The following is a 26,647-nucleotide window of genomic DNA, read 5'->3' as shown; positions in this document are numbered from 1 at the left end:
TTCAAAAAAAAAAAAAAGTGAAGACAGTTTTCTACAAGCCAAGGAGAGAGGCCTGGCACAGATATTTCTCTTTTGGCCTGAGAAGGAGCCAGCCCTGTGGAAGGAACCAACCCTGCTGACAGCTTGATCTTGGACTTCTGCCCTCCAGAACTGTGAAACAACAAATATTTGTCTTTAAGTCACCCAGTCTGTGGTAGTTTGTTATGCAGCCCTAACAAATAAATACAGGTCTGCTTCTACCCTCACAATGTGATTACATGTATTTTCTCAGCCTTATGGGGAACATCCTCAACTCCTCCTGGCTTCGAACTCCTGGCTGCTATAGATACTGCCCACATACTGCTCAACCTCTTTTGTACCTTAGTTTTCATGAGAGGGAGAAAGAATGGGTTTGGATCTGAGAAAGGAGAAGAAGCCAGAATCTTAAAAATCCAACAACTACGGATAGATAACTCAAAATTGCAACCTATGCGTGCCTTCAAAGAAACACATTTCCAAAGAGGAAATACAGTTGCAAATCACCAAGTAAACTATATTATTATTTGTTTCATAACATTTTTCTTATTTTATTAAACACTACCACATATCAGGTGTGGTAGAGTAATATTTATTTATTTAAGGCTAGTCAAGTGAAGCAGTGGACGTGGAAAAGGAACAAAGAAATCTATAACTGGTGTGAGCAGTTAGGAGTAAACACCACTGCACTCAGAGCAGCCAAGATTTTACTCTGAATAATCTATACCAATATTTAATGCAAAATAGAAAGTTCCAGATGAAGAAAAGTACAAAATGTGTATTTACTTTGGCTATTCACTCTGATTGATGCCATCAGCTACATTTGAAGATCTAGTAAAAGAAGCACAGACTGCTCATAAGCTTTCCAAGTTAAAGGAGATAAAAATAAACTTTTGTTCTTTAATTAAGACCACATCAATTGCATGGTGACTTTTACACTGTGGTATAAGATGAAGAACTGGGAGTCAAGTGTGAAAAATAGATTTTTATAGAAATGCAACCAAATGCTGCAGGGTTAAGCAGAGGCTTGATTCCAATCCCCTTTCATGGGAGTGGCATAGAAGGCAGGCAGACCTTAAAATATTATACATTGATGGGCAGGTGGAATTAATTCTAAGAAAATCACCAACTTTCTGTAGTTACAGAAAATTGTTGAAGAGCAAATTGTTACTATTGAAACTAATAATGTTTTTTGTTTGTTATTTAGAGACTGGGGTCCAGCTCTGTCTCCCAGGCTCGAGTGTAATGGTGCTTTCATAGCTCACTGCAGCCTCGAACTCCTTGGCTCAAGCAATCTTCCCGTCTTAGCTTCCCAAGTAACTGGGACTACAAGTGCATGCCATCACACCCAGCTAAATTTTTTTTATTTTTGTAGAGACAGGGTCTCACCATGCTGTTCAAGCTGGTCTCAAACTCCTGGCCTCAAGCCATCACCTCACCTCAGCTTCCCAAAGTACTGGGATTATAGGTACCTGGCCTAATAATGTTTTTTAAATGTAGATTTCAGAATATTTGGGGAGAAATATGAGTTATCTATGACATAAAGCCACAGGACAATTTTTGAGTAATTTATCCATGTTATAATAATGTCATTTATTTTCTACTACCACATCAAAAACTATAAACTCTCTTACAAAGCAGGTGAAGGAAAAAAAATAAGGGATTCTGGAGACCCAGGAATTACGTCTTTTACTATACAACTTTTCCTAGGAGAAGTTCTGCATATGAGAAAGTTATTAGCCCACTCCTAACTGTTCTTCCTTTCTCATGTGGGTGTGGGAGGTATTTATTAATAGGCAGCAATATGTTTCTCACCATACAGCTCATTTAAATTGCTTTTGTAGAGTATCAAACATATTTACAAAATTAAGAGTCTTCATATAAAAAATGTACTATGGTATTCCTTTTATGCCAGGAACTAAATCTTAGGCATTAGGCGTAAGTTCAAAAGGAATATCTGTCTTTCTGAAAGGAATAGAGAACACAGTGAGAGAACTAGTATAATTCCTCAACTTATTGACATAGCAAAATGGGCCCAACTCTTTATATTTTTACATATTTTTATAATTCTTTTCAGTGAGGGAGTCTTAAAGATTTTGTATTAAAGAAATTAACAGGTCCATAGAGCAGTTAGGCAATTCAGGTATTTTAAATATAAGATGTGACCAAGAATTTCAGTGGCTCCAATTCACTATAGTTTATTGAGATTATGTCATGAGCAAAAGATAGTCATTGGCTCAAGCAAGGAGACCAGTCACAAGAAATCTGATTCTTTTCATTTGATTTCCCTCATAGGGGCTCAGAATGTCACAGCTGGAAGGCTAGACTTTCTCTAAGTGGACTATCACAAGGCATTGATGAGGTTGAGATTTATCCTTTAATTCAATATTTACTAAATACCTAACATGTGCCAGGCATTGCATTATGCACTATGGGTAAAGAAATAAACAAGGCAGACCCAGTAGTTACCCTTAAAGACCTTATAGTCAAAAAGGGATGATTAAATAATAACTCTCTTGAAGAGACCAACATTATGGGACAGAAAAGACAGATCGAGAACATCTAGAAGAAGCATCTGATGCAGACGTGGTGGGTTAGAAGGGCTTCCCAGAGCCTGAGTGAGAGACACCTAAGCGGATACCTAAAGGATAGGTAGAAGTTAGCCAAGCAATAGCGATGAAGGAGGAGTGAGGAGTATGCAAGTTAGAGGGTGTGTGTGGGTGGGGTTTGCTTTTGGGTGGAGAATGAAAATAGACTGCAGTGGGAAAGCCCATAGATGCCAGATCATGGTGGGCTTGAAGACCAGGTTAAGGAGGATCATGGCCATTATGCAATAGCAATGGGGAACCACAGAAGGAGTTTAATCAGAATGACATGATCAGATTTGTGTCTTAGGAAAACCACTCTACAGGGTGGCAAATGGATTGAAGGGCAGAAGGGGAGATTGGCAACAGAGGGGCAAGTTAAGAGGCTGAACAATAATCTGGACTACAGAACCAGTGAGTATGATGAACTGTCTTGGAACACTCCCTGAGATTAGGTGATGCATCCAAAGTGATTGATTGATTGATTATGGGGAATGAAACACCAGAAAGAGTCAAGGTTGTCCCCAAGTTTATGTTAACAGAAATATGAAAAATATGCAATAGGTAGTTAGGAAGGAACTCTTCTCTTTTTGGAATACTAAAAACTTGGGGATGTCTTAACAAATAGGAAATCTTTAAGAAGATGGAAGTATAATGCCACAAACAGTTAAGAGTATTTTTTTTCTACGTTAGATGAAGGATGCCTTTTCTAACTGTAGAGACGGTGGTGTCACTAGATGCTTTTCAAATATTCATTCAGGAGCAGATATTTAGCATTTTAATAATCAGTCTAACAACAGTTTATAGGCTACAGATAACTGAATATCTCTCTTTGATACTGGTTAATGAAAATGTGAAACTGTTACTACCAAAAGTCATGCAAATTCTTACTGAATAAATGAAAATTTTGTGCACATCTGTATTTTTTCCTAGAAGAAGTTCAAGGATGCCTGCTTACATTCTGATCAATGGCAGTAGTTTATTCAGCCCCTAACTATGAATTAAATATACAGCTGCTGGAAATGTCAGCAAAGTCAGATGAAAGAACTCTGATTCACGGCTGTTACACTATTAAATAATCAGTGCTCATGTCACATTGAATTGATGTAACAGTGCCTTGTGACTGTTCTTCCTACTGAGAGGCACTTTTAAAATACTCTCCTTCATAGAGGGCAGAATGGATAGATTATAGATACGGGTGGCTGAACCAATTGAATGAAGTCGCTTTTTTCAAATAGATGGTTCAGTCTTTCCTGTTTGTCTGCTTTGTGATAATTCTTGAACATCCCAGCTGATTCTCATCATATCTGTCATACTACTAAGGAATAATTAGACATAGGTTAGGTTAGATTTGTGAATCAAGCCACCATCTTAAAACAACACGATAGCCAATATTTTTTAATTTTTTTATAGTAATCATATCTGTGTATGGAAAATGTCCTCTTTCTATGGATATTTGATTAGGAGTTGCTGAAATATAAACTACCTTTTTACCAAATTGGCCTCTTCTAATAAAACAACAGGCAAAAAACCCTTCTGAGAAAGTTACTGTTGTCAATAAAGCACAATTGTCAGAGGGACTGAGGGAGGAAAGAGGTGGAGGGAGGAGATGTGGGAGAGAAAGTCAGAGACTACGTTTTTCACTGTCAGTTATTACAAAACGTGGTTATTAAACCTAACCACTTTCAACATGATTGGGAACTTCCTAAAACTGTTACTGATAAAAAGAAAAATCCACCCAACAAATGCCACTATAAAGAAAGGGTTCTACTTTGCAAAGATATTTCCGTACAATTCTCAGCAGCAGAGTCCACTGTTATTTCAGTTATTAGAAACTCCACATGCAGCAAGGTTTTCTTTCCTCCCTGTCATTTTTACAATAATCCTCCAGAATAAATATATCTGATCATTGTCCTTTAACTGTGTATGAGCAGCAGAGGATCATAGGGAATATGAAGAATGGAAAGAACAAGAGAGTCTGAGCTGATTTTACCACAGATCTTTTGTTTTCCCTCTAGGTAGTGACATCAGAAGTCCCTGAGTTTAAGTCCAGGGTGTATTTTCTTTCTTGAAAAGGTTATTTAGTACCTTTGAGCTCTAGTTTCTTCTTCTACAAAATAGGGTGCATGAATAGATTTCTCATGGGATTGTCGTGAAGATTAAATGTATGTGAACTGCCAGTCATATCCTAGGTGCTCAAAACAGCAAGAACACAATATGATACTCAGATAGAAAACAAACTAGGAGACGTAAGAGTTAGGCCAATCATGAATTACACTTTCCTGTTTCTCCTAATGGGTTCAAAGTACTTTATCATATGTTAGTTTCTTTTTGTCATTTTAGAATATTGGACTACTATTTCCAGCAATGTATTTACTATAATACAATTTCAGGTCAGGAAAGCAATTTGGACCTCTGATACAGTGCACTCTTTTGCATTGTCTATTACTTTATTACAGGTTAATAAAGCAGTTTATGTGAAATATATCAAATAACAAATTATAAGATATCGTAAGAATGTAAAATGGAAGTTTATGGTTAAAATCTGTAATATTTTGTGGGCCCACACTAGCTGTGGATCTAGGATTTTGAAGACCATGAATATTCTTTGCAATGTTCTACAGACATGCATTCTAATGTTTTACAGACATCCACAGAAACCATTAGTTTGGTTCAACTTCTTCAAAATATCTTTTTTCCTTATTTAATTGTATTCATTTCTTTCATTTCAGTCCTAAAACTCTATTTTCTGTAGACAACAAACACTAAGTTGCTTTAGTGCAAATAAGAAGCCCAGAACTAATTCCAAAATAGTGCAATTGATTCCAGAAGAGTGTGATACGTTTCCTTGTTGACAAGAGTCACATGGGATGGATCGTAAATGTATCCTCATTTAACACACCAAAGAAAACTAAAAGTCTTCAAAAGAAAGGCAGGAAGGAAGAAAGGAGAAAAGAAGAAAACAAAAAAAGGATAGGAAGAAGTGGTTGATGCCTGTAATCCCAGCAATTTACAAGGCTGAGGCAGGATTGCCTGAGCTCAGAAATTTGAGACCACCCTAGGCAACTAGTAAGATCCCATCTCTAAAAAAATTTTTTTAAATTTACTGCCAGTTACTCAGGAGGCTGAGGCAGGAGGACCACCTGAACTCAGGATTTTGATGCTGCAGTGAGCTACGATTGTGCTACTGTGCCCCCACCTGGGTGATAGAATGAAATGGAAGGAAGGAAGGAAGGAAAGAAAGAAAAAAGGGAGGAAGAGAGGAAGGGAGGGAAGCAGGGAGGCAAGGAGGGAGGAAGAATTTCCTACCCTAGAAACTTGTAAACATGTCAAGATAGTCAAGGTCATTTACCGATTAGTGTTTCTAAGAGCTGAAGGTTTCACTTTGATAAGATTGTCCAAGTCTTGGCTGCTTAAAAGAGGGAGAGAAAAAAGTTCAGATTAGTAATAGGTTTTGGGGTTGTGCTAGGTCAATAAAGCAACATTATAAATCTACTTCATCCAGGGGCAACAGACAAATAAAAACATGAATTGACTGCTTCTATTTGATTACCTCTGATTGTTTCTGATTACTGCAGGATTTACTTTGATGAGGTTAGCAAGATCTTGGTTTCTTTAAATCAAACAATAAAAAGAGAGCAGGTTAATTATGAAGTTCTTTTGGTAATATCATTAAGGTTATAAATCTGCTTGAAGTAATAATAAAACTTAATATTCTTTCTGACCAAAGCACATTAAAACAACATAGTTTTATTACCTTTGGTTGTTTGTGAAAATTTCAGGATTCACTTTGATGAGTTTATCAAGATCTTGTTTTCTTTAAGTGGAAAAAATATTAAAGCAACTTGGATTAGAGATAATCATAGGTTTAAGGTAATTGGAAATGGAAAGGATAATAGTATAAGACATATTGTTTTAGTATTGACTAACCATGAAATATGTTTTCTAAACAATTTAGGGGATGAAGAATTACGCTTTATCAGAAGAAAACTTACTCTAATTTCATACATTTTATTGACAGAGCCTATCTACAAGGGCATGCTGGTTAAGTCACCATAGCAAACATTTGGTAACTGACAATTGTTCATTCTTGAATGTATTAACATTATGAAGATACCAACTGATTTTAATCCTTATTTTTAAAATCAGGTTAATCAACTAAGGATATCAATTTAAAAAAATAAACTCTAAAATGGGGATTATTGTTAATATAAGGCTTAGCAAAGAGAGTTCCAGCAATCCATCAATTTCAAAGTGTTCCTCTAAACCCATTTTAATACTTATTCAGAGAAATACATGGCAGTTATCATGGCAAGAGATTGCAGAACTGACAACACCTGCTTCCAGTACCATCTGGGAAACAATCTACATGTACCTCTCCCTGCAACAGTGCTTTTCCTTACATAAAAATAAAATACATTTTATTCCTCAAAAAAAAAAAAAAAAAAAAAAAAGGATGCGAAGTCCGGGACCAAAAGAGCGTCATTTAGAGATGAATCATCAGAACGTCTGAGAAAAGGTCTGCATTTTCTTCCCCAGCCTTCAACCTTTCCATAGACTGTTCAAGGCTTCATTTAGTTTGATTTATTCTTCATGGTTCTCACCTCTCCATAGCCTATGGAAAGGCTCTAACTGAATTTTCCCTATTTTGAGCTTTATTCTGTGATAATGTTCTCAATTGAACATCATAAATTGATATCGATGAATATTATTAAAAGAATGATTGACATATGAAAACTATCCACAACATAATTTCCTTGTGTAAACTGATGACAAAATCTGTCACAAAACTAAACTGTGTCAGAAAGACAACAGTCTTTAAAATGAGGTTAATTTCACATATTATTATAAAATACAAAGAATAAAACTTTGTAGAGTGGACAGTATGTTCAAAAGCCACAATTGTAAAAAAATATACAATTAATCACAATATTGGTTAGTGTAACTACAGATAATATTTATGTGTCAGCAAAATTAAGAGTAAGTAACATTAAAAAAAAAATCCACTAGAACTTCCATTTTCACTGTCCTACTGAGCACAAAACTTTAATTTACCTAATAATCTAGAACAATGATATACTAACCACTGTTACATAAAGCCCAATAAGAAATACATTTTACATCACAGCCTAAAACTGTCTTTTACCGACAGCCACACACACACACACACACACACACACACACAAAGACATACATTTTATGAAATAATATTCTTACTACATAAGAACTCTCATATTTTCTGTTCAGTTCATTCTATTTAATTAAGAGAAAAATGCTGATTGCCATTCACTAAATTAATTACAAGACCCTTTAATGGATTGCAACCCACATTTGAGAAACACTAGCTCAGAAAACATAAATATATGCTATATTCTACCACCACTCCTATAAAGACAACACCATGTGTTAATAAAACAAAAATCTCAGGAACAGTCTGGAATTGCCTTGATTGCCAGCATCATGCAATTTTTGAAAACAACAAATATGTAGATTTTTTTCAGGCCCTAGATCCTGCAAAGCAAGATGTCTAAATTTTATCCAGGAAAATGTAACATTTTTTCTCTCAAGTTACTGTTTTTATTTATTTAGCTTTAAGAATGTAATAAAGGATACATTAGGATATTTAGGTTATTATTACTTTCATGCAGTTTAAAAGCTGTAAAGTGTTTTGCAATCATTTGCACATTTGTGCCATTTTAATCTATGAAGCAATCTTTCAAGTGACCCTGTAAGAACAGTAAAAAACACCTCCTGGTCATCCCACAGCAAGAGCAACACTCCTATCTTTACAGCCTCTGCTATTTCCCATGGTGCTTAATTAATTTTTATGTATTTTAAGATCAAAGTCTGTGTGCTGTGATGTAAAGACTAGGAGTTGGGCTGGGAGTTAGAAGATCTCACAGATGACTGAGATTTTCGCCCCTGGTCTCAGTATTCTCATCTGTAAATGAGGAGGTTGGATTGGATAATCTCCAAGGCTCTGTCCATCTCCAAACATCTCCTCCTAGGACTCCATGAATATGAATTTTACTGCCTCTGTGTTTATTAATTAGCTCTTCAATATCTCTCCTTTTTAAGAATGCAACTCATTGACAATATATTCTATATTCAGCAAGCAGTACATGAGTGCTCCAAAATGTAATATATTAAACTGACAACCTATTATTGTCTTGGTGTAGCATCTCTGTGCCCCTGGTACATAATTAGCTTTAATCTATGTTAATTGCCTGCTGTTAATAAGATTGAATATGCCTACTGAATTCTCTTTTTGGCTTCCACAACCTATAATTATACCTAATGTACAAGTAATGATACCTGGTTGTAAGCTGTGAACCCAGTAGGTGCTCAGTAATTATTCACTGCCTAAGAGATGATAGAACTACTATCAGTCTTCCACTAATTTTTTCTGTGGCCTGCTCAAATCACTTAACCTTTCTGAGTCTTAATTTCCTCTTCTGCAAAATGAGTAGATTCATCTGGAACACTGGTTTTCAAAATTATTCAAATGACTGGACCAAGATATCCTAAGGTTCCTTCCCTCCATCTCCAAAATTTTACAATTTGCATACGTACCAACAGAACTTAAAAGGGGAAATCATGAAACCGTTCTTAAGATATATTTATATATAAAACAGTAATGTGTAATGATATTAAGTCTTCAATTAACTATAGACAAAAAGTGAATTTCATTATCTTACTGACATTACTTCAAGAAGAATTATTAAACTTTAGGTCCATCACCTTGCTGAGCGCAGTAAACCTCCCAAGAATAATGAACCTCATAAAATTTCCACTGACTACCAGAAAACTCTAAAATGAGGTGAATGATATTGCTAATGATTAGTCTAATGAAGTGTCTAGGTCTTTTTTCAAAAAAATTAACTACCATTAATAAATTCTCATCAATTTCAAAGACAAAAGTATTAATTTCAATACGATACAAAACAAAACATCAACAGCTCCTAGACTACCTATGTTCCTTCCTGTCCATTTCTCCAACTGCTCTGTTCAATTCCTTTACTGGAGGCTTAGAGAAGAGAAAGCACCGCCATACATTGTTTCCAGCTGCCTCTCTTTCTTGCAATTAACAAATATTGAGACGTCTAGGTTTCCAACTGTGATGATATTTTGAGATTTGCATTCAATTTGCCCATAGAATAATTCTAAATCATTTCTATTAATTTTGGGTTTACTTAACGAGAAACATAACAAAACTCACATCCATCTCTTACCCATCAGTGTTTTTGACAACTTTGGGGCTGACATTAATGTGTTCATCAAGACCTTGTTCACTGCGAAAACAAAATTAGAGGAAATTGGCAAATTTCATACCGGCATTTCTTTTTTTTTGTTTCGACAGGTGTAAATCATTCAACAGAATCCTAGTGTAAAAAGTCATGAGTTTACTGAGTTTCCAATTTATATATATTAGTTACCTTTTTTTTAATCCTCAAAACAACTCAGTGACATCAACATTACCACCCCTACCCCCACCCCCACTGCCTTTATAAACAAAGATATTGCACTTCAGAGGGATTAAGGCATTCCCTGGGGCCAGATACCTAAGAAATGGCTGAGGGTGAACCAAAATTCCAACCACAGGAACTGGACCGCAAACTCCACACTCCTTTCCCCAACATCCTCCCTCTGTCTCGTGTTCATAACAATCCCTCACATCCATACAATGCTTTTCACCTACATTATCTTCACAGTAATTCAATGAGTGATAGTTTGGGGTTTCTCTGCTACGCTTTTAGTAACTTTTGTCCAGTGTATAATGGGTCTTAATTTCTCAAGAACAGAAGTAAATTCAATGTCATGCAAAAAATATTCTAATCAAACATAAGAATATTATGTTGTCAGTTTTCTTGCCAGTCATTTAAATATTAATCTCTGGGTTTGTGAGAGAATAGAAAGCCAATATTTACTGATTTGTTCAGTTTTATGAACTTGTCATTTACTATGAATTTGTGATTATAATTTAGTTTTGCTATTAGTGTGTCAAAGGGACTTCTAAAGTAGTAATTACAGAATTACCTTCAATCTTACCATCTTCAACAATAATATAATGAAATTAATGAAAGCAATAATAGATTAAAAAAATCTATCCAGCGTTATTATACATCAACTTGTTCTCATTTTGTTTCATGTCCCCTTTCAAAATGTCTTTAGTCAATAATTAATCTTATTTTGGGGCATAAATGGGAGACTTGCTAAGAAGCCTTCAATAATCTTAATAAGCTTACCTTCTGTTTACTGAAGGGATCACTTTGATAAGATTGTCCAAGTCTTGGTTCCTAAAAAAATGTTAAGTTTCAGTGACTAGGTCAATTAAAATCCAATAATTTGTATATTTTTTCAGCCTTAATATTAACCAAATGATTGTTGCTAATTTAAAACTTCATCTATACTTAAATTTTTAGCCTTATGTAAAAACAGGTAGCTACTATCAATTCATTTCTTACATTTGTGTATATGATAATTTAATTTAGTTTTATTCTTGTTTCTTTCAAGTCAACCTCAAAGCAGAATTATTCCTAAACTCTTTATTTTACATACTTTATCTGTGTGGCAGAATTAGACCATTTAGAATATTTTCTGGAGGTTATAATGAGCGAGAGAAAATATAAAATTATTCATTATATCCATATGTTCCTTGCTCCCCTTCTTCCACAACAAACAGAAGCTGAGATTTTTTGTAAAAAAAAAAAAAAAAAAGAAAAAGAAAAAAAAGTCATTTTCTGATTCTATGTAGGTAATATATATAATATAAATATGTAATATTCACACTACCCCAAGATATTAAATCACTTCAGAATCACACTTCATGCAAAGCTAAATTAGAGCGAGCGAGGCATCAGTTTATATAATTTATGTTTCTATTCTAAACACTCAAATAGGCAGTCATCACTCTACAGAGATGCTGCTGTTATCACAGTAATGATGCCAACCCTAACACCAAAGACCTGAATAGGAAGCCTAATTTGATATACTTTATTATTGGATGATATGTTATATATCCTGGAGAGAAAATAATTGGAAAGACTTAAATCTTAACTAACCCTTAAGACTAATCTATAGGTTCATTTTATCATGTGCGTATTCTTCCATGTAAATTATTATATTCTATTACATTGAACTGTTTAAAATTGCCATTTTGTTGGTCAAAAATAGTTGAATGTCAGTAATTTCATAAAATTCAACCTCCCAGGAAAATTTATTTGCTATCTTCTTCACATTGAGTAGTGCTATGGGAAATTAACAATAAAGAAAAAATTGTTAAGAGTAATAATAATACTAATAGATAATGTGTAATAAGCACGTGAACACTAAGTGTTTTACAAGCATGATCATGTTTAATTTTTGTAGTAACTCATGAAGAAATTAACTCTTACAATCCTGATATTACATATAAAAAAGCTGAGGTATAAAGGAGGTTAGGCAATTTGTCCAAGACTACACAGCTAGCAAAAGGTCCTCTGAACTCAAAAAATCTCACTACCAAGTAAAATAAATAGACACACAACCAAATGCAATACATGGCAGCATGTGGCTACCAAAATACAGCCTCAAACATTATGAAGGAAAAGTCATGAATAATCAGGCCATCTTCACCTTTAGAAACTAAGTCATCTTGGGAGAGGGAAAAGGCAACTGTCTTTCACTGAATCTTAATCTGTAATGTAATTATATGGTTTCTGGATTTAGTGTCTGACGCTCAATAGTAAAACTAAAGTTGTATTAATATATGCCAAATCAGGGGGGTAGTACGGTAGTAGGCTGTATTTCAGACTCCACCTCAACTACATTCAGATTTGACTCTCTTCACCCGCTCAAACAAAATACTATGTAGTCTAGGGGTCAGCAAACTATGGACCTCAAGCTAAATCCAACTTGCAGCCTGCTTTTGTAAATAAAGTTTTATTGAAACACAGCCACGCCCATTTGTTCACAAGGTACTTATGGCTGCTTTCACACTATTGGCAGAGATACTTAAAAACAGAGACAATTTTGGTCCCTGAAACCAGAACTATTTACTATTAGCCCTTTAAGAAAAAGTTGCTGTCCTCTGATCTAGTCTAAATAAGCTGTTTGACAGCCACATACTGTAAAATAGACCGTATTCCAATATGCAAAGTAAGATAGGAAATCTGCTGAGAGAAGATAGATATCTTGGTATCTTTTATATCTAACTCATGTTCAAATTCATATAACAATATACATTTACAAGTTGGTGATTTTATTATGCCTGTTTATTTACTTAACATGATATGCCTTAGATAAAATTCTTTCTATATAAAAGAATAATGTCATTCTTTTTTCAATGAACTGAGAATAATTTTTTAAATGACTTCCCAACTTTAGGAATTGTTTGGGTGGTAGACAATAAGAAGAGAGGGAATACGTGATGGAAGAAGAAGGAGGAAGAATTTTTTATCATATGAAGACCTTTCTTTAGGCTACTTAGATCTGGGAAATTGGGGTGATGTTTTGTCTCATGGGGAATTCTCATTAATTTTTAAGGAAATCCTCAGCATGGAACACAAATCTCATACTGGTAAGAGATCATTCCTGTATTTCAAGGAATTCTCTCTCCCATGGCCAGAGAGCCTTGAGCACAGGATCTGCTGATTTGGGTCCCATCATTGGTTGTCTCTACGGTGGGACGATGTAATTTATTTATTTATTTATTTTTGAGACGGAGTCTCGCTCTGTCACCCAGGCTGGAGTGCAGTGGCACGATCTTGGCTCACGGCAAGCTCCGCCTCCTGGGTTCACGCCATTCTCCTGCCTCAGCCTCCTGAGTAGCTGGGACTACAGGCGCCCGCCACCACGCCCTGCTAATTTTTTGTATTTTTAGGAGAGACGGGGTTTCACCATGTTAGCCAGGATGGTCTCGATCTCCTGACCTCGTGATCCGCCGGCCTCGGCCTCCCAAAGTGCTGGGATTGCAGGCGTGAGCCACTGCGCAATTTACCATGTTTTTAAGTTGATTAGGAAAAAAACGGGGGAGAAGTTCCATAAACCTTACCCTTGGTTAGTTGTGTTTCTTTCAGGAGCCACTTTGATGAGGCGGTCGAGACTTTGGCCCCTTAAAAACATAGAAAACCAGATCAGTGGTAGATTTACCGCTGACTTCAAGTATTTGTTAATGGTTTCAAGTATTTGTTAAAACTGAGAAATACTTTTATTATAAAATATTTATCAAAATAATAAAATTAGAGATCATCTCAGAGGGCTGGGGTTTTCAGTGTTGACTGTGAATATACATATAGGGACCTAACTAAAACTGGAGAGAAATAATGAATAAGAACTTTTAGAAAATGTTTGATGTGCCAGGCCAGGCACTCTTCTTAGTTATTTACATGATTTGTCTACTTTAATCCTCACATCAATCCTATGACATAGGAAGCATTCATAGGAAGTATTATTATTCCAGTTTCATAGAGGGAATAACTGAGACACAGAAAGCTTAAGTAATTTTCCCACATGGCTAGTGGTAGCAGAGCTGGGATTTAAAGCTAGGTAATCTGGCTGCAGAATGCCTGTGCCTTATCATGATACCAAACATCTACTGGAACTTAGTCACTGAATTAGACTTGGGAGTATTGAGAGAGCTCCTGGTGCAATTTCCTCACTTTGCAGATGAGAAACTGAAGCCTAAACAGAAGTGACTAGTTTGAGCGCACACAGGTAAGAGGAGCAGAGACAGGCCTATACCCACAACTATGGGGTCCGGTCTAGTTCTCTTTCTCCTTTACTGTGTCATCGCTTCTGCTTGAGAAAAATAATAAATCAATGAATAAAAATGTCCTGTCCATGGTGGGAAAACAATTTTATTCCTGATTAGTCAAAGAGTACTCTCGTTGTATCAGAAACTGGTGGACCAAAATTTTTAACATTTCAGATGTGAAGTAGGCAGGGTTACATGGCTTCTCTTGAAGGATCATTGGGTTCAGCATTAGTCAGCTGAAATGAGGCTTTAATTGTACTTTTAGGCATTGGTTACTATGAAACAAAAAAAGGGAGCTTACTAAATCTTACCCTTGAGTACTTTTTTCTGTTCCTGGATTCACTTTGATGAAGTCATTGAGGTCTTTGGAACTTCAAACAAAAAACAAAAAAACATGATAAATAAAAATGGAATTAAATAAATTGGCTGTTTCGATTTAAAGGATATATGTACTCAAGATAAATTTTACTATTAAGCTTTGAGATAAATTGGTACAAGACTATGCTCTTAATTTAAAAGACTAAACTTTGTGACCTTCCTACCAATCACTGGTACACTGACATAGTTTCTCATTTACCCCCAAAATAAAACCATACAATTAGGGCAAGACTCCATTTAAAAAAATCAGTTAATGAATGACATAATAATCTGCTAAAAACTCTCACCTGGTTCCCCTAAGCATTCCATCTAATGTTACAGCTATAACTAAACTGTTTTGTTAATCATTTCCATTTGTAATATCCTTCTTTAAAAAATGGATTTTATACCCATTATTTCATTCATTCCTAACAACTATGAAGTGACAAAAACCAAACATCATTATTATTATTATTATTGACATGGTGTTTGACTCTGTCACCCAGGCTAGAGTGCAGTGGCTGGATCTCAGCTCATTGTAACTTCCACCTCCTGGGTTCAAGCGATTCTCCTGTCTCAGCCTCCTAAGTAGCTGGGACTACAGGTGCACTCCACCATGCCTGGCTAATTTTTGTATTTTTTATAGAGACAGGGTTTCACTGTGTTGGCCAGGCTGGACTTGAACTCCCAACCTCAAGTAATCCGCCTGCCTCGACCTCCCAAAGTGCTAGGATTACAGGTGTGAGCCACTGTACCCGGCCAAACAAATATTATGATCCTCATTTTATAACTAAGGAGGCTGTAGCTCAGCATTCACAGGACTTGTTCAAGGACACCAAGCTAGTAAATAATGGGGTTCAGACTTTCTGATCCCAATCCAAAGGTTTTTCAACACATCTTCTTTCCTGAGTGCCACAAATGGATGAGGAAGAGGAAGGAAGAGAGGTAAGACATAGTCCTCACCCTTGGTTACTTCTGTTTACTTCAGGGGTCACTTTGATGAGATTATCAAGACTCTGGCCCCTTTAAAACATTGAAGGAATGGTAAGATTAACAACACGTAACAACAGTAGGCCGACAACAAGAAGATAAAGCTGTTCATTAAAACTCAGAAGCAGTGTAAAAACTCATTGAGATCATGCCAAGGAGTTGAAGATTGAAGATTGTGAAAGGTGACTGCAGAAGTATGTAGGGATTTGTACATCTCTGAAATTCACTGAGACTCAGGGAGACAGTATTTTAGTCTCAGAGCCATTTGGCCGCTAGCAAGTACTGCACTAGGATTCTCTCTACTTTTATGCACTAAATGCTACAATTTTAGCTTTTACCAGGTGCACAAAACATTTTTGTAACTTAGTCTATATACTTATTTCATGAAACATTCCAGAAGGGATACTCTTTATCAACCTCCAACATGTAGAACTTTAAAACCAGCTTTGGAGAATCCATATTTTGTAAAATTGGCATTCATTAGCAGATTTTTTCTATCACAAAACTGTATTAATACACCAATTTGTTAAAAATCTATGATATGCAACCCAGTAATTGCTTCTGGTGCTTATAACTGTGTTAGAATTATGAATTTTGACTAGTTGTATTTGGCAACAAACAATAGGAATATTAAAATCTACAGAGTTCTGAAACATTCTGAAATGTAAGATCTATCAACTGTAATATAAAGGACAATGCTCTGGCTGGGCATGGTGGCTCATTCCTGTAATCCCAGCATTTTGGGAGGCCAAGGTGGGAGGATCACTTGAGCCCAGGAAGTCCAGGCCAGACTGGGCAACATAGCAAGATCCTGTCTCCACAAATTTTTTTTAAAATTTAGCCTGGCATAGTGGTGCACACCTATGGCTCCAGCTACTCATGTGGCTGAGGTGAGAAGACCCCCTTGAGCCCAGGCTTTTGAGGCTGCAGTGAGCTGTGATTGCACCACTGCACTCCAGCCTGGGACAGAGCAAGACCCTGTCTGAGAAAGAAATAAAATCAAATGAAATAAAATAAAATAAAATAAAATTCCATGCAGTCATCGAAAACATTTTAGTAGTTTGCTGTTACTCTTTAGCATACGTCGGTTTCTGATCTTAGTGGAATTTTGCTTTTCTCCCTGCATCTACATGTGTTTTCTGCATACCAGTAGCAGCAATAAATGCTGCTCTGATCTACAGAGGATGCCACATAGGGAAAAGAATATTCACAGGAAGGCCTTTTTGCACTGCATCTCCATACTCTGTGACTCTATTAAGGCCATGTCCAAAAGCCCCAAGGTTTTGTCTATACAACATCAAAGATACAGATATTTGAAAGCAACTAGATGTTGATTCAAGTCTTTTATTTGTATCCAGATGTCTGAGAATGTGATATACAGACTCAAAGTAGCAATAATTACTTTGAACCTTTGTCATGCAAATAATGAAACAATTAGCCCCACAGAAGCAATCACTCCACTCCAGATTACTCCTTGTTGATTTCTGCCCAAATGAAGTATGTGGGATTTGAAGGCCAGTGACAGAAAAAAAAAAAATTCCCGGGATGCTATTTCCAGACTTGTGTATTCAAAAAAATAACAAAACGGTAAGCATTATAACTCCTCCCTTTGTGTTGGTTGTGGAATTTGCTTTAACTATATTTTAGGACTTGATCTCTTTAAATATTAAATAAAGCACATAATCAAATAAGGTTATTTAAATCTCATAGTTCATAAAGTCCATAAAGAAGAGTAGATTAATGTAGTAATCTACTATTAATGTAATAATGTAAAATAATATGTGAGTTTATGTAAAGCAATACCTCATAGTATATATATCTTCAGTATTATGGGTTACTTCAATCCACCCTCATAGTATATATATCCACACCTCATAGTATATACCTCATAGTATATTTATCTTCAGAGTATATATATGTTTGGGAAAGCCCACCATGGGCCAGACCCTGCCCCAAGCTCTGGGATAAATGTGAACAATATAGACACAGGATTAAACCTCACAAGGCTTCCATTTCAGCTTCAGAAGAGTCAGGCAATATACAATTAAACAAATAAATGAATACCACAATTCCAAATAACAATATATGTTATGAGGAAAATAAAAAAGAGTTGGTGCCTGCAGTAGTGGGGGTGGGGAACAGGACAGTGACTTAATTATATTCTGTGGTCAGAAATGACCTATTGGAAAAGGTGACGATATGGGGATTGAGCATTCTAGGAAGTGGGAACAGCATATGCTGAAACCTTAAGGCAGGAATGAGTCTGGAATAGAAAAATATCAGCTTGGCGAGGCTTTACTGAGAAAGTAAAAGGCTATTGCTTTATTTTTAAAAGATCCACAGACTTCATTATGTTCAGAAAAAGGAAATGACAACTACTATTCTCAAAAGCCCACAGGAAGTACACACATACAAATATAGACACATGTGCTACGTACACGCTCACACACACACACAGGTACGTTCACATACATGTACATATGCACTCATATACACACAAAAGCACGTGTATATTTACACATATACTCATGAAAACACAAGCAACATGCATACATATGCAATCACGCACATGTACAATGTACACACATGCAATGCACAGACTCATGTACATAAGCAATCACATATGCATATAGACATATACATATATGTATGCACATGAATGCACACATGCACAAAAACATTTGCGTGCATGCATACACACATGAGCATAGGCATGCCCACATACACACACACCAATACATGAAGAAAAATAAGTCCTGATTGGAAATATTATTATCATTATTTTTTGAGACAGAATCTTGCTCTGGCACCCAGGCTGGAGTGCAGTGGCGCCATCTTGGCTCACTGCAACCTCCAACTCTCCAGTTCAAGCAATTCTCCTGCCTCAGCCTCCCGAGTAGTTGAGATACCTGGCTACTTTTTTGTATTTTTAGTAGAGATGGGGTTTCACTGTGTTAGCCACCATGGTCTCGATCTCCTGACCTTCTGATCTGCCCACCTTGACCTCCCAAAGTGCTGGTATTACAGGTTTGAGCCACCGTACTCAGCCTGGAAATATTATTTTTAATAAAAATTAGAAAAGGAAACATGGATTTTTCTTGGAAAGTCGATATTAAATATTTGAACACTAAATTATGAAGAAAATATAATTCACTTGAATCTTTATTGTTGCAACAATTACTTGTATCTACTATATGCCTGGCATGAGAATCTTATGATCCCTCTTTTGTAAATGAGTAAACTGAGGTACAGGGACACAGTTAGCAAGTGATAGAGCCAGAATTAGAACCTACGATTTTTGGATTCCCTGCTCGCATTCACTACCTCAGGTTACCTCCCTGAACCACCCAGGTACTGAAGGAAATCAATGCTTTCTTCTCCATCTATGGGTTGCAAGCTTGTGCAAGCCTTGAACTCATTGGGTTGCTGTGCCTCTGACCATGCCACAACTACACAAACAGGGCAGGCTTGACAGTGTGCACACCAGCTTTTCAACTACCTAAGCCTTTGCCCTCTCAACTGGCCTGCAGGCATCCTTGACACACGTTAGAACTGACAAATAATATCATGAACTGAGATAATTGAATGGAAAGGAATTCAAGGGAAACTACATGCAATTATATGTTACTGTTTCCAGCAACATACCAACAAATTCAGTTTCAAAAATATTCCATCTGCCTTATAAAGAACAAAAAGCAAGAAGATATAAGCTCTCCAGACTTACTTGACAACTCAGGGGTAAGAACAAAGTACACTTTGTTAAGCTCTTCATCTTTAAATACACAACACACTACATGCACACACACACACTAAACACAAATACACCACACACGCACATGTAGATCATACATATACACATCCACACATGCACTTACACATACACACACACGCTTATACACACACCCATTTATACACACATGCACTTAAATCCACATGCTACTGATACACGTGCACATACACTCACACACACTACTTACATCTACATACAAATGCACTTACACATACATACATGCACTTATATATAAACACACTACTTATATATTCACACACATACACTAATACATGTACTCACACTAGCATACAAAGAAATAAATCATTTAGTTCAGTAGAGAAGGTCAGCCCAAATCTCATTTAATTTCTCGAATTTATTTGATAACAAACTTCGCCCAAGAATAAAATGCAGGAGATTTAGGTGTATCACTTGCACAGAATTACTTAATATAAGGTGTTTAGAGAAAAAAGAGCTCAGTTTGTTTTGGCCTGAATTCCAATTTACTGTCCTGAATACCAACACTAAAAATTCTAATATGCTTCTAAATGCCAAACAAAGGGGAGAGGGGAACTTTAAATGCCTTACCTCCTAATATTTTTATTTGTTTCAGGATCCACTTTAATAAGCCCATCGAGGTCTTGTTTTCTTTGGAAAAGGAAATTAATTTTAATGAATGATGTTAAAATATAGCACTAATCAGATGAATCATGGCTGGAAAAATTAAGAAGTGGTAAATATACAAGTTTTCTATATCAATGTAAAATTTTAAAGCTCTACATGAAAATGAAAATTATTCTCTTGTAACTTGAGCTGAAGACCATTTAAGGTTGGTTATTTGTTAGTGATAAATGTGATTTTTTGTTTTGTTCTCAGAATGCATAAGTATATATGAAACTTGTTATTTAACAAAATCAACTTTGTCTTCAGATACATCTTGTTAGAACACTCCAAGCAGGCAGCATTGAAGTAACATTAAGTTAGATTAAGTTCTACACTGGACCCAGACAGTATAAATTTCTACTCAACAAACTGGATACAATTGCCTATTCTGTTTTTAAGTAGTAAGAATAATGTTGAGAATCATAATTTCATAATAACAATAATTTAACAATATTAACTAAAAGAATAAGAATGTATGCTTTCATATAAACTCAGTTATCTACCTAGCCCAAACCCTTTTAAATATCAGTTCCTTCAGAGTAGATTATGGTGAGCAAAAAAGGGCAAGAAAAAACAGCTCACATAGTAGAAAAATTAATGATTCACTCCCCAGGGGGACACAGGCCACCCCATTAAAATACTTTGATACCATAAAAGGCAGAAGCAGAATCTAAAAGGGACAGGAGGGGAAGGCAGAAGCACTGTGATTGGGTGCCATTGCTATGTCAACACAGCTCTGAACAGGAGACAAAGTGGTGGGAGGTCCTCACTACCCCTGTGTGTGCCAGCCCAGCCTCCCCTGGGCTGCCTCCTGAGACCACCACCCTTAGAGAAGTTGAATTAGCAGAGCTTTAGAGAAGTTGAATTAGCAGAGCTTCAATGATGGCTCACTCTTGGCCATCTCTGTCATTTTGGAAAGACGCTTTGACGATTTTGTCAAGACTGTGCATTCTTTTAGGCACAAAAAATTCAATTTGATCACTTACTCTGAAGACAAATCAAAGCCCAAAATCTGGGCAAAAAGGCAATTTACTATCAAACATAAGACAATGCTTCAAAAGTTAGTTGTTTTATTGAGGGCAAGGAGGGATGGTCGTGAGGCCTATCTTTATTGTCTAATTCCATGCTAATAAAATGTGGTTATGTAGCTAAAAAGTCAAATTATTTTATCTTCTGATTGACATGTAACAGAAACCATAATTAAAGACATCAGTTATTCTTACCCAGTGGTATTTTCATTTCCTTTGGGATTTACTTTGATAGCATTATCAACGTCTTCACTTCTTTAAAAGAAAAGGTTTATATCAGTTTCAAAACATTCCCATAATATCAGACACATACATCTTCTGTATTCCCAATGATTAATTCAAGCTTTTGGAAAAAATTATTATGCTGACATTAAATTGGGTTTTAGGATAAAAATTGCCTATCAATAACTTAGTTTAATTAATCCTTAGGATTTTATTGGGTTATATGTAAATGTAAATTTAGATCGAATATACTGTATGTAGATTCTTTGAAGTGAAGATCAGGGCAGCAGGGATTAGACACAGAAGAGAGAAGCCAAACAAAGATGTGATGCCCTCAATATCACATAATTAATAAGAGAGAAAATAACCAATATTTAGAGACATCTGTTCAGTTCTCACCTTCTGCTCGTTTTATTCATCCTGGCATTCACTGTAACAACAGATTCGAGATCCTGTCTTCTTTGAAAAAAAACACCAAAACTTGTCAGTTAGGTTACAGTACAATTTTCTCTGAAATCTGTATAATCAAGAATGTCCCTGAATGTGGTGTCAGGTGTTTTCAGGACAAAATGACCAGGAAGAGCTTTGATGTAATTATCCTTAACTTACCTTTATTAATTTCCACAACAGCATTTCATTTAAACGAGTCTAAATCAGTTTAGAAAAACTTCTCAATGTGGCTCTCACTGTGCAATTTTGTCCTTTGTATTTCTTAATTTAAATTAAAATTTGACTCATCTCTTAATTATTTAAGAAAATAAGGAATAAGAGATTATGTAGCGGGTTTTCTTGCACCTACTTCAATGTAACTCAAATCAGAGGTCCTATGAAGGAAACAGCACTCATCGTATTCCTTTTGCCTGCTAGGTCTGATGGGTCAAAGCAGTGCAAGAGTTCACTGTCACAAAGGAAAGCATAGCACTCCCATTCTTAATGAGGTATAAAAAGCTAACCTGAATAAAAAGAGCCCCATCAAGGTAGGAGATTTACTTACCCTTTCTCGTTTTTGTCAGTCCTTTGATTAACTTTAATTGGACTTCCAAGGCTTTGGGTTCTTTAAAACATTGGGGAAAAAAAAGAGAAAGAGCAACTCAGTGGTATATTCAGAATCTTGTAATGACAGCAGCAGATTTCCCACAAGAGAATCTCGTAAGATGTAATCAGTGCCTAAAGGATCAGAAGTCCTTGGAAATATTGAATTCAAGTGGCTCTATCCATCATGCAAAATGCATAAGCAGCAGCCTGAGACTAAGATATCAACCATTACTCAGTTATGATAGAGTCAACTTAAAAGTTTTAACCAACGTCTTGGCTTCTGCTTTCTTGGAGGTGGGTTAGTGGGAGGCTTTTAATACATATATTGAGATACTGATTTTAATACATATATTGAGATACTGTCTTATTTAAGCATGAAAATCATTTACATCAGGGGTGGAAATCAATTGATCAATATTTTAACTCTAAATACTTTGAGAATTTAGGCAAGTCATTTCTCCTAAAAAGTTAGCAGATGTGTTTAAAGGGTCTGAAGTCACCTTGGTAAAGTCAAAATAACTGTTATGGTCCCAGCACTTTATATAAATGAAATAAAACTCTCACATGCCAGTGACTGACAATCACTAGCAAATATGAAAGCTAATCTCTTTAAATTCCCCCAAGCTTCCAAGTATTATGCTTTGCCATTTTCACCTCTCTCTGATTTCTCTGTGATAAGACTGTCAATATTTTAAGTTATTTCAACGTGAGAAAGAAGGAAGGGAAGAAGAAAAAAGAACTAGGACTTTTTCCCTACCACGCAGACAAGATCAGTTATTACTGCACCAAAACTCAGTTGTTATCAAATTATCCCAGATTATAAATCTTTTTCCTAGCCCACAAAATGATCTACTTATGATGCTCATCCTACTTTTCCTTTCGTCTACCACTTTTGCAGAACTCTCCAAACTGTTTTTGAAAAATATCTGGAACCTCATCTATTCCTAGAAAGCTCATATATCCATGAACAACAACAACAGCAAAAGACTGTTTTTCTACTTCATCTATCCCACATTTGAAAAAGTCACCTACAATATGTTGGCATGTTTACATTATAGTCATAAGTTGTTAATAAGCATTCAATGCCTGTGTGATGGTTACTGCCAACGCTTTTCATCATATAGACTTTGTTAAGTGTTCTATATCAGAAAGGGTTAAGAATGCATCGCCAAGATTGGCTTGGAAAGCTAGAATGCCATCCTGGGCATAGACTGGCACAGATAAATGGCTTTTAAAAATAACTGTGACAACAGAAATAATTCTCATGTTAGAAAGGCAAATTTCATGACTAACCAAATACAAAGTAAACAGCCAATCTGGAAGGCAAAAATAGTAGAGATCTCATAAATCCTTGCCCTTTGCCATTCTTTACTATTCTGGGATTTTCTCTAATGAAACTGGCATGGCTTTGGTTTCTTTCAACAAGAAAAATAATATCAGTCATGTAAGTCAATTATCTAGTGTATCAGTCAGGCTAGAACTACAAGATAACCTCTTAAATGCTATCAGCTCAGTTACTAATAATTAATTAACCCATTTTATGATTTAAAATAAATAAAAGCCTAGTTTTGCATTTAAAGATATTTACAAATATGTATGAAGAGATATGCATATGAAATGACTCAACTAAGATTCCAACTGAGAAGTGCCTTATACACTCTAAAGACTTCAGTTGTGGCCAGGCGTGGTGGCTTATGCCTGTAATCCTAGCACTTTGGAAGGTCTAGATGGGCAGATCACATGAGGTCAGGAGTTCAAGACCAGCCTGGCCAACATGGTAAAACACCATCTTTACTAAAAATACAAAAATTAGCTGGGCGTAGTGGCGGGCACCTGTAATCCCAGCTACTCGGGAGGCTGAGGCAGGAGAATCACTTGAAACTCAGAGGCAGTGGCTGCAGTGAGCCAAAGTAGAGCCTCAGAGCAAGACTCTATCTTAAAGAAAACAAAAAACAAAAAACAAAAAACAGAAAAACAGAGAGACTTCAGTGGTGAGGGACTATGCTCCTAAATGCCTTATTATAAATGTATTTAGTTTATAAATCAACCTATTCTCCACTACTCTTAACAGCTAGTTGTGTTTCTTTCCATTTTAGATATAAAGGGGAACTGGGAGATCATCTAGGTCATATCCTTCATTTTATGGAATGAGGAAACAGAGATGTCCAGAAATTACACAGCTTGCCCAGAGTCACCCAGATTGATGTTGGTGGGAGAGCCAGCACCAAGACACACGCTATCTCTGGACCCCAGTCTGAGGCTTATTCCACCAGCCTGCCTGACCCTTGTCCTAAGCAGGAGGTCTCTTCCAGAAAATAGTATACTGTCTGGGACTCAATCAAAATGGTCTGTCTTAATAAAATCTTACCCTTTGCCATCTTTATCTGTCCGGGTACTCACATAGATGAGACTTTCAAGGCTTTTGGCTCTGAAAACAAAGAAATTCACATAAAAGACTGCATATTGAAATGAAATTGTGTGGTAACTTGAAAGGTCAGATGCAATAAAAATTCTCCATGAACTGCTCATTTACTCTTATTGAATGGAAGAGCAGAAATCCTTCTTGGTAATTATGTCTGAACTAAATGTACAATGCTGAGAGCACTACCCCATCTGCTAGTACATTTCCATGCCAGAGGATTCAACTCCCTCGCAGCTAATGTCTGAAGGAATAAGACGAGCAATCTGCAAGATAAGATTTTCAGCTTTGAGACAGATGCACTTACCTTTTCTCTCTTTCGTCTACCTTTGGATTTGCTCTGAAGAGACCATCAAGACCTTGATTCCTTTAAATGTATTGATTAAGAAAAGCCTCATCAGTGACAATGACCAATGCTTAACCCTATAAGAACATAGACCAGTTTACATCTAAGACAGGAAACAGAAGCTTGTTGGGGAAGATGAGCCACAATTCTGGAAACAGGTATTTTCATAGACTCAAATTTTAAATTGTAGTGGGCCTTAGAGAAAATAAAATAAAAGATATAAACTGGGGATCTGTCAACCACAATAGGTCCATAGAGGTGTTGCTTAGATTCACGGAGCATTTCTATCCTTTTAGCTTTCAAGCATGGGCTTTAAAGTGAGCCCATGTTTACAGTGATGGTCAGGACACACAGAAACCTGGATTTTCAGGCTGGGTGTGGTGGTTTATGCCTATAATCCCAGTTCTTTGAGAGGCCAAGGTGGAAGGATCACCTGATCCCAGGAGCCCAAGACCAGCCTGGGCAACATGGTCTGACCCCATCTCTACAAAAAATTAAAACTTAGCCAGGCACGGTGTTGGTGCCTGTAATCTCAGCTACTTGGGAGGTTGTGATAGGAGGATTGCTTGAACCCAGGAGATGGAGGCTGCAGTGAGCTATGATTGTACCACTGCACTCCAGCCTGGGTGACAGAGCGAGACCTTGTCTCTAAAACAAACAAACAACAAAACTGGATTTACAGGATCTCCTGAGAATGTCCTGCTGTCCTGCAACACTAGACTCAGTGGAGACCCTCAGCTGGAGCTGAGCTGAGAAGCAGCTGTGTGCTTAGACAGGGCATTTGCTCTCCTTTTGGCCCCAGTTCTCTCACTGCCTGTGTTTCATATAGTCAGTCTCCTCACCCACTCACACCTGCCTGGCCTCAGTGGGCCGTGGAGTCTGTGACTCCTGATCTAAAACCTCCTCTCCTTGTAAATGAGGAAACTGAAGAGCAGCAAATTAAGTAAGCATTATTGCCAGTACAGGATATGAAAAACACATCCCATGATCCTCTGATCAATTCATTTGGCATTTGCCCTGTTTTCTCCTTCTCTTTGATCGCTGTTTAGTGGGTTAGTATGCAAAATAATAGAGAGCTTGCTTACCTCATACAGACTACAAACACAAGCCTTGATTATTGATTTTTCTCTCTTGGCATATTTCAAGTTATACAATTATAAATGATTCAAAACAAGAAGATACAGCCTGGGCAACATAGTGAGACTCCATCTCTACAAAAAATTAAAAATTAGCCACACATGGTGGCACATGCCTGTAGTCCCAGCTACTTGGGAGGCTAAGGCAAGAGGATGGCTAGAGCCCAGGAGGTCAAGGCTGCAGTGAGTTATGTGTGCACCACTGCACTCCAGCCTGGGTAAGAGAGTGAGACCATGTCTCAAAAATAATAATAAACAATATAACATTAACTATGATAATAAAATGTTTTTTGTAATGGTTAAACTAAAATTATTCCATGATCAAACCAAATTCTGTTTACATTCTAG

At 36.5% G+C, this 26,647-nt stretch overlaps 1 protein-coding gene and 1 long non-coding RNA gene across 2 annotated transcripts in view; one reads left to right on the top strand and one right to left on the bottom strand.

Annotated features, from left to right (window-relative positions):
• SCEL (sciellin) overlaps window positions 1–26,647 on the bottom strand; it is a 110,769-nt gene that overhangs the window by 22,293 nt on the left and 61,829 nt on the right. Inside the window, exons 14-27 of the mRNA XM_007960628.3 lie at window positions 25,125–25,184; window positions 24,767–24,826; window positions 22,358–22,417; window positions 21,763–21,822; window positions 21,337–21,396; window positions 20,039–20,098; window positions 15,655–15,714; window positions 14,646–14,705; window positions 13,633–13,692; window positions 10,847–10,897; window positions 9,833–9,892; window positions 6,358–6,417; window positions 6,154–6,213; window positions 5,953–6,012 (exon numbers count right to left, since the gene is read on the bottom strand). Coding sequence (XP_007958819.2) covers window positions 5,953–6,012; window positions 6,154–6,213; window positions 6,358–6,417; window positions 9,833–9,892; window positions 10,847–10,897; window positions 13,633–13,692; window positions 14,646–14,705; window positions 15,655–15,714; window positions 20,039–20,098; window positions 21,337–21,396; window positions 21,763–21,822; window positions 22,358–22,417; window positions 24,767–24,826; window positions 25,125–25,184 — 831 coding nt within the window. The remainder of the gene's footprint in view (window positions 1–5,952; window positions 6,013–6,153; window positions 6,214–6,357; window positions 6,418–9,832; window positions 9,893–10,846; window positions 10,898–13,632; window positions 13,693–14,645; window positions 14,706–15,654; window positions 15,715–20,038; window positions 20,099–21,336; window positions 21,397–21,762; window positions 21,823–22,357; window positions 22,418–24,766; window positions 24,827–25,124; window positions 25,185–26,647) is intronic.
• LOC119627544 (uncharacterized) lies at window positions 17,164–24,760 on the top strand. The gene is made up of 4 exons (XR_005243721.2): window positions 17,164–17,268; window positions 20,064–20,183; window positions 22,231–22,340; window positions 24,495–24,760. It is a non-coding gene; the product is annotated as an uncharacterized lncRNA (long non-coding RNA).

The sequence above is a fragment of the Chlorocebus sabaeus genome, chromosome 3 (genome assembly GCF_047675955.1).
Source record: "Chlorocebus sabaeus isolate Y175 chromosome 3, mChlSab1.0.hap1, whole genome shotgun sequence".
NCBI lineage: Eukaryota > Metazoa > Chordata > Mammalia > Primates > Cercopithecidae > Chlorocebus > Chlorocebus sabaeus.
This window is presented reverse-complemented; position numbering and strand designations above follow the sequence as displayed.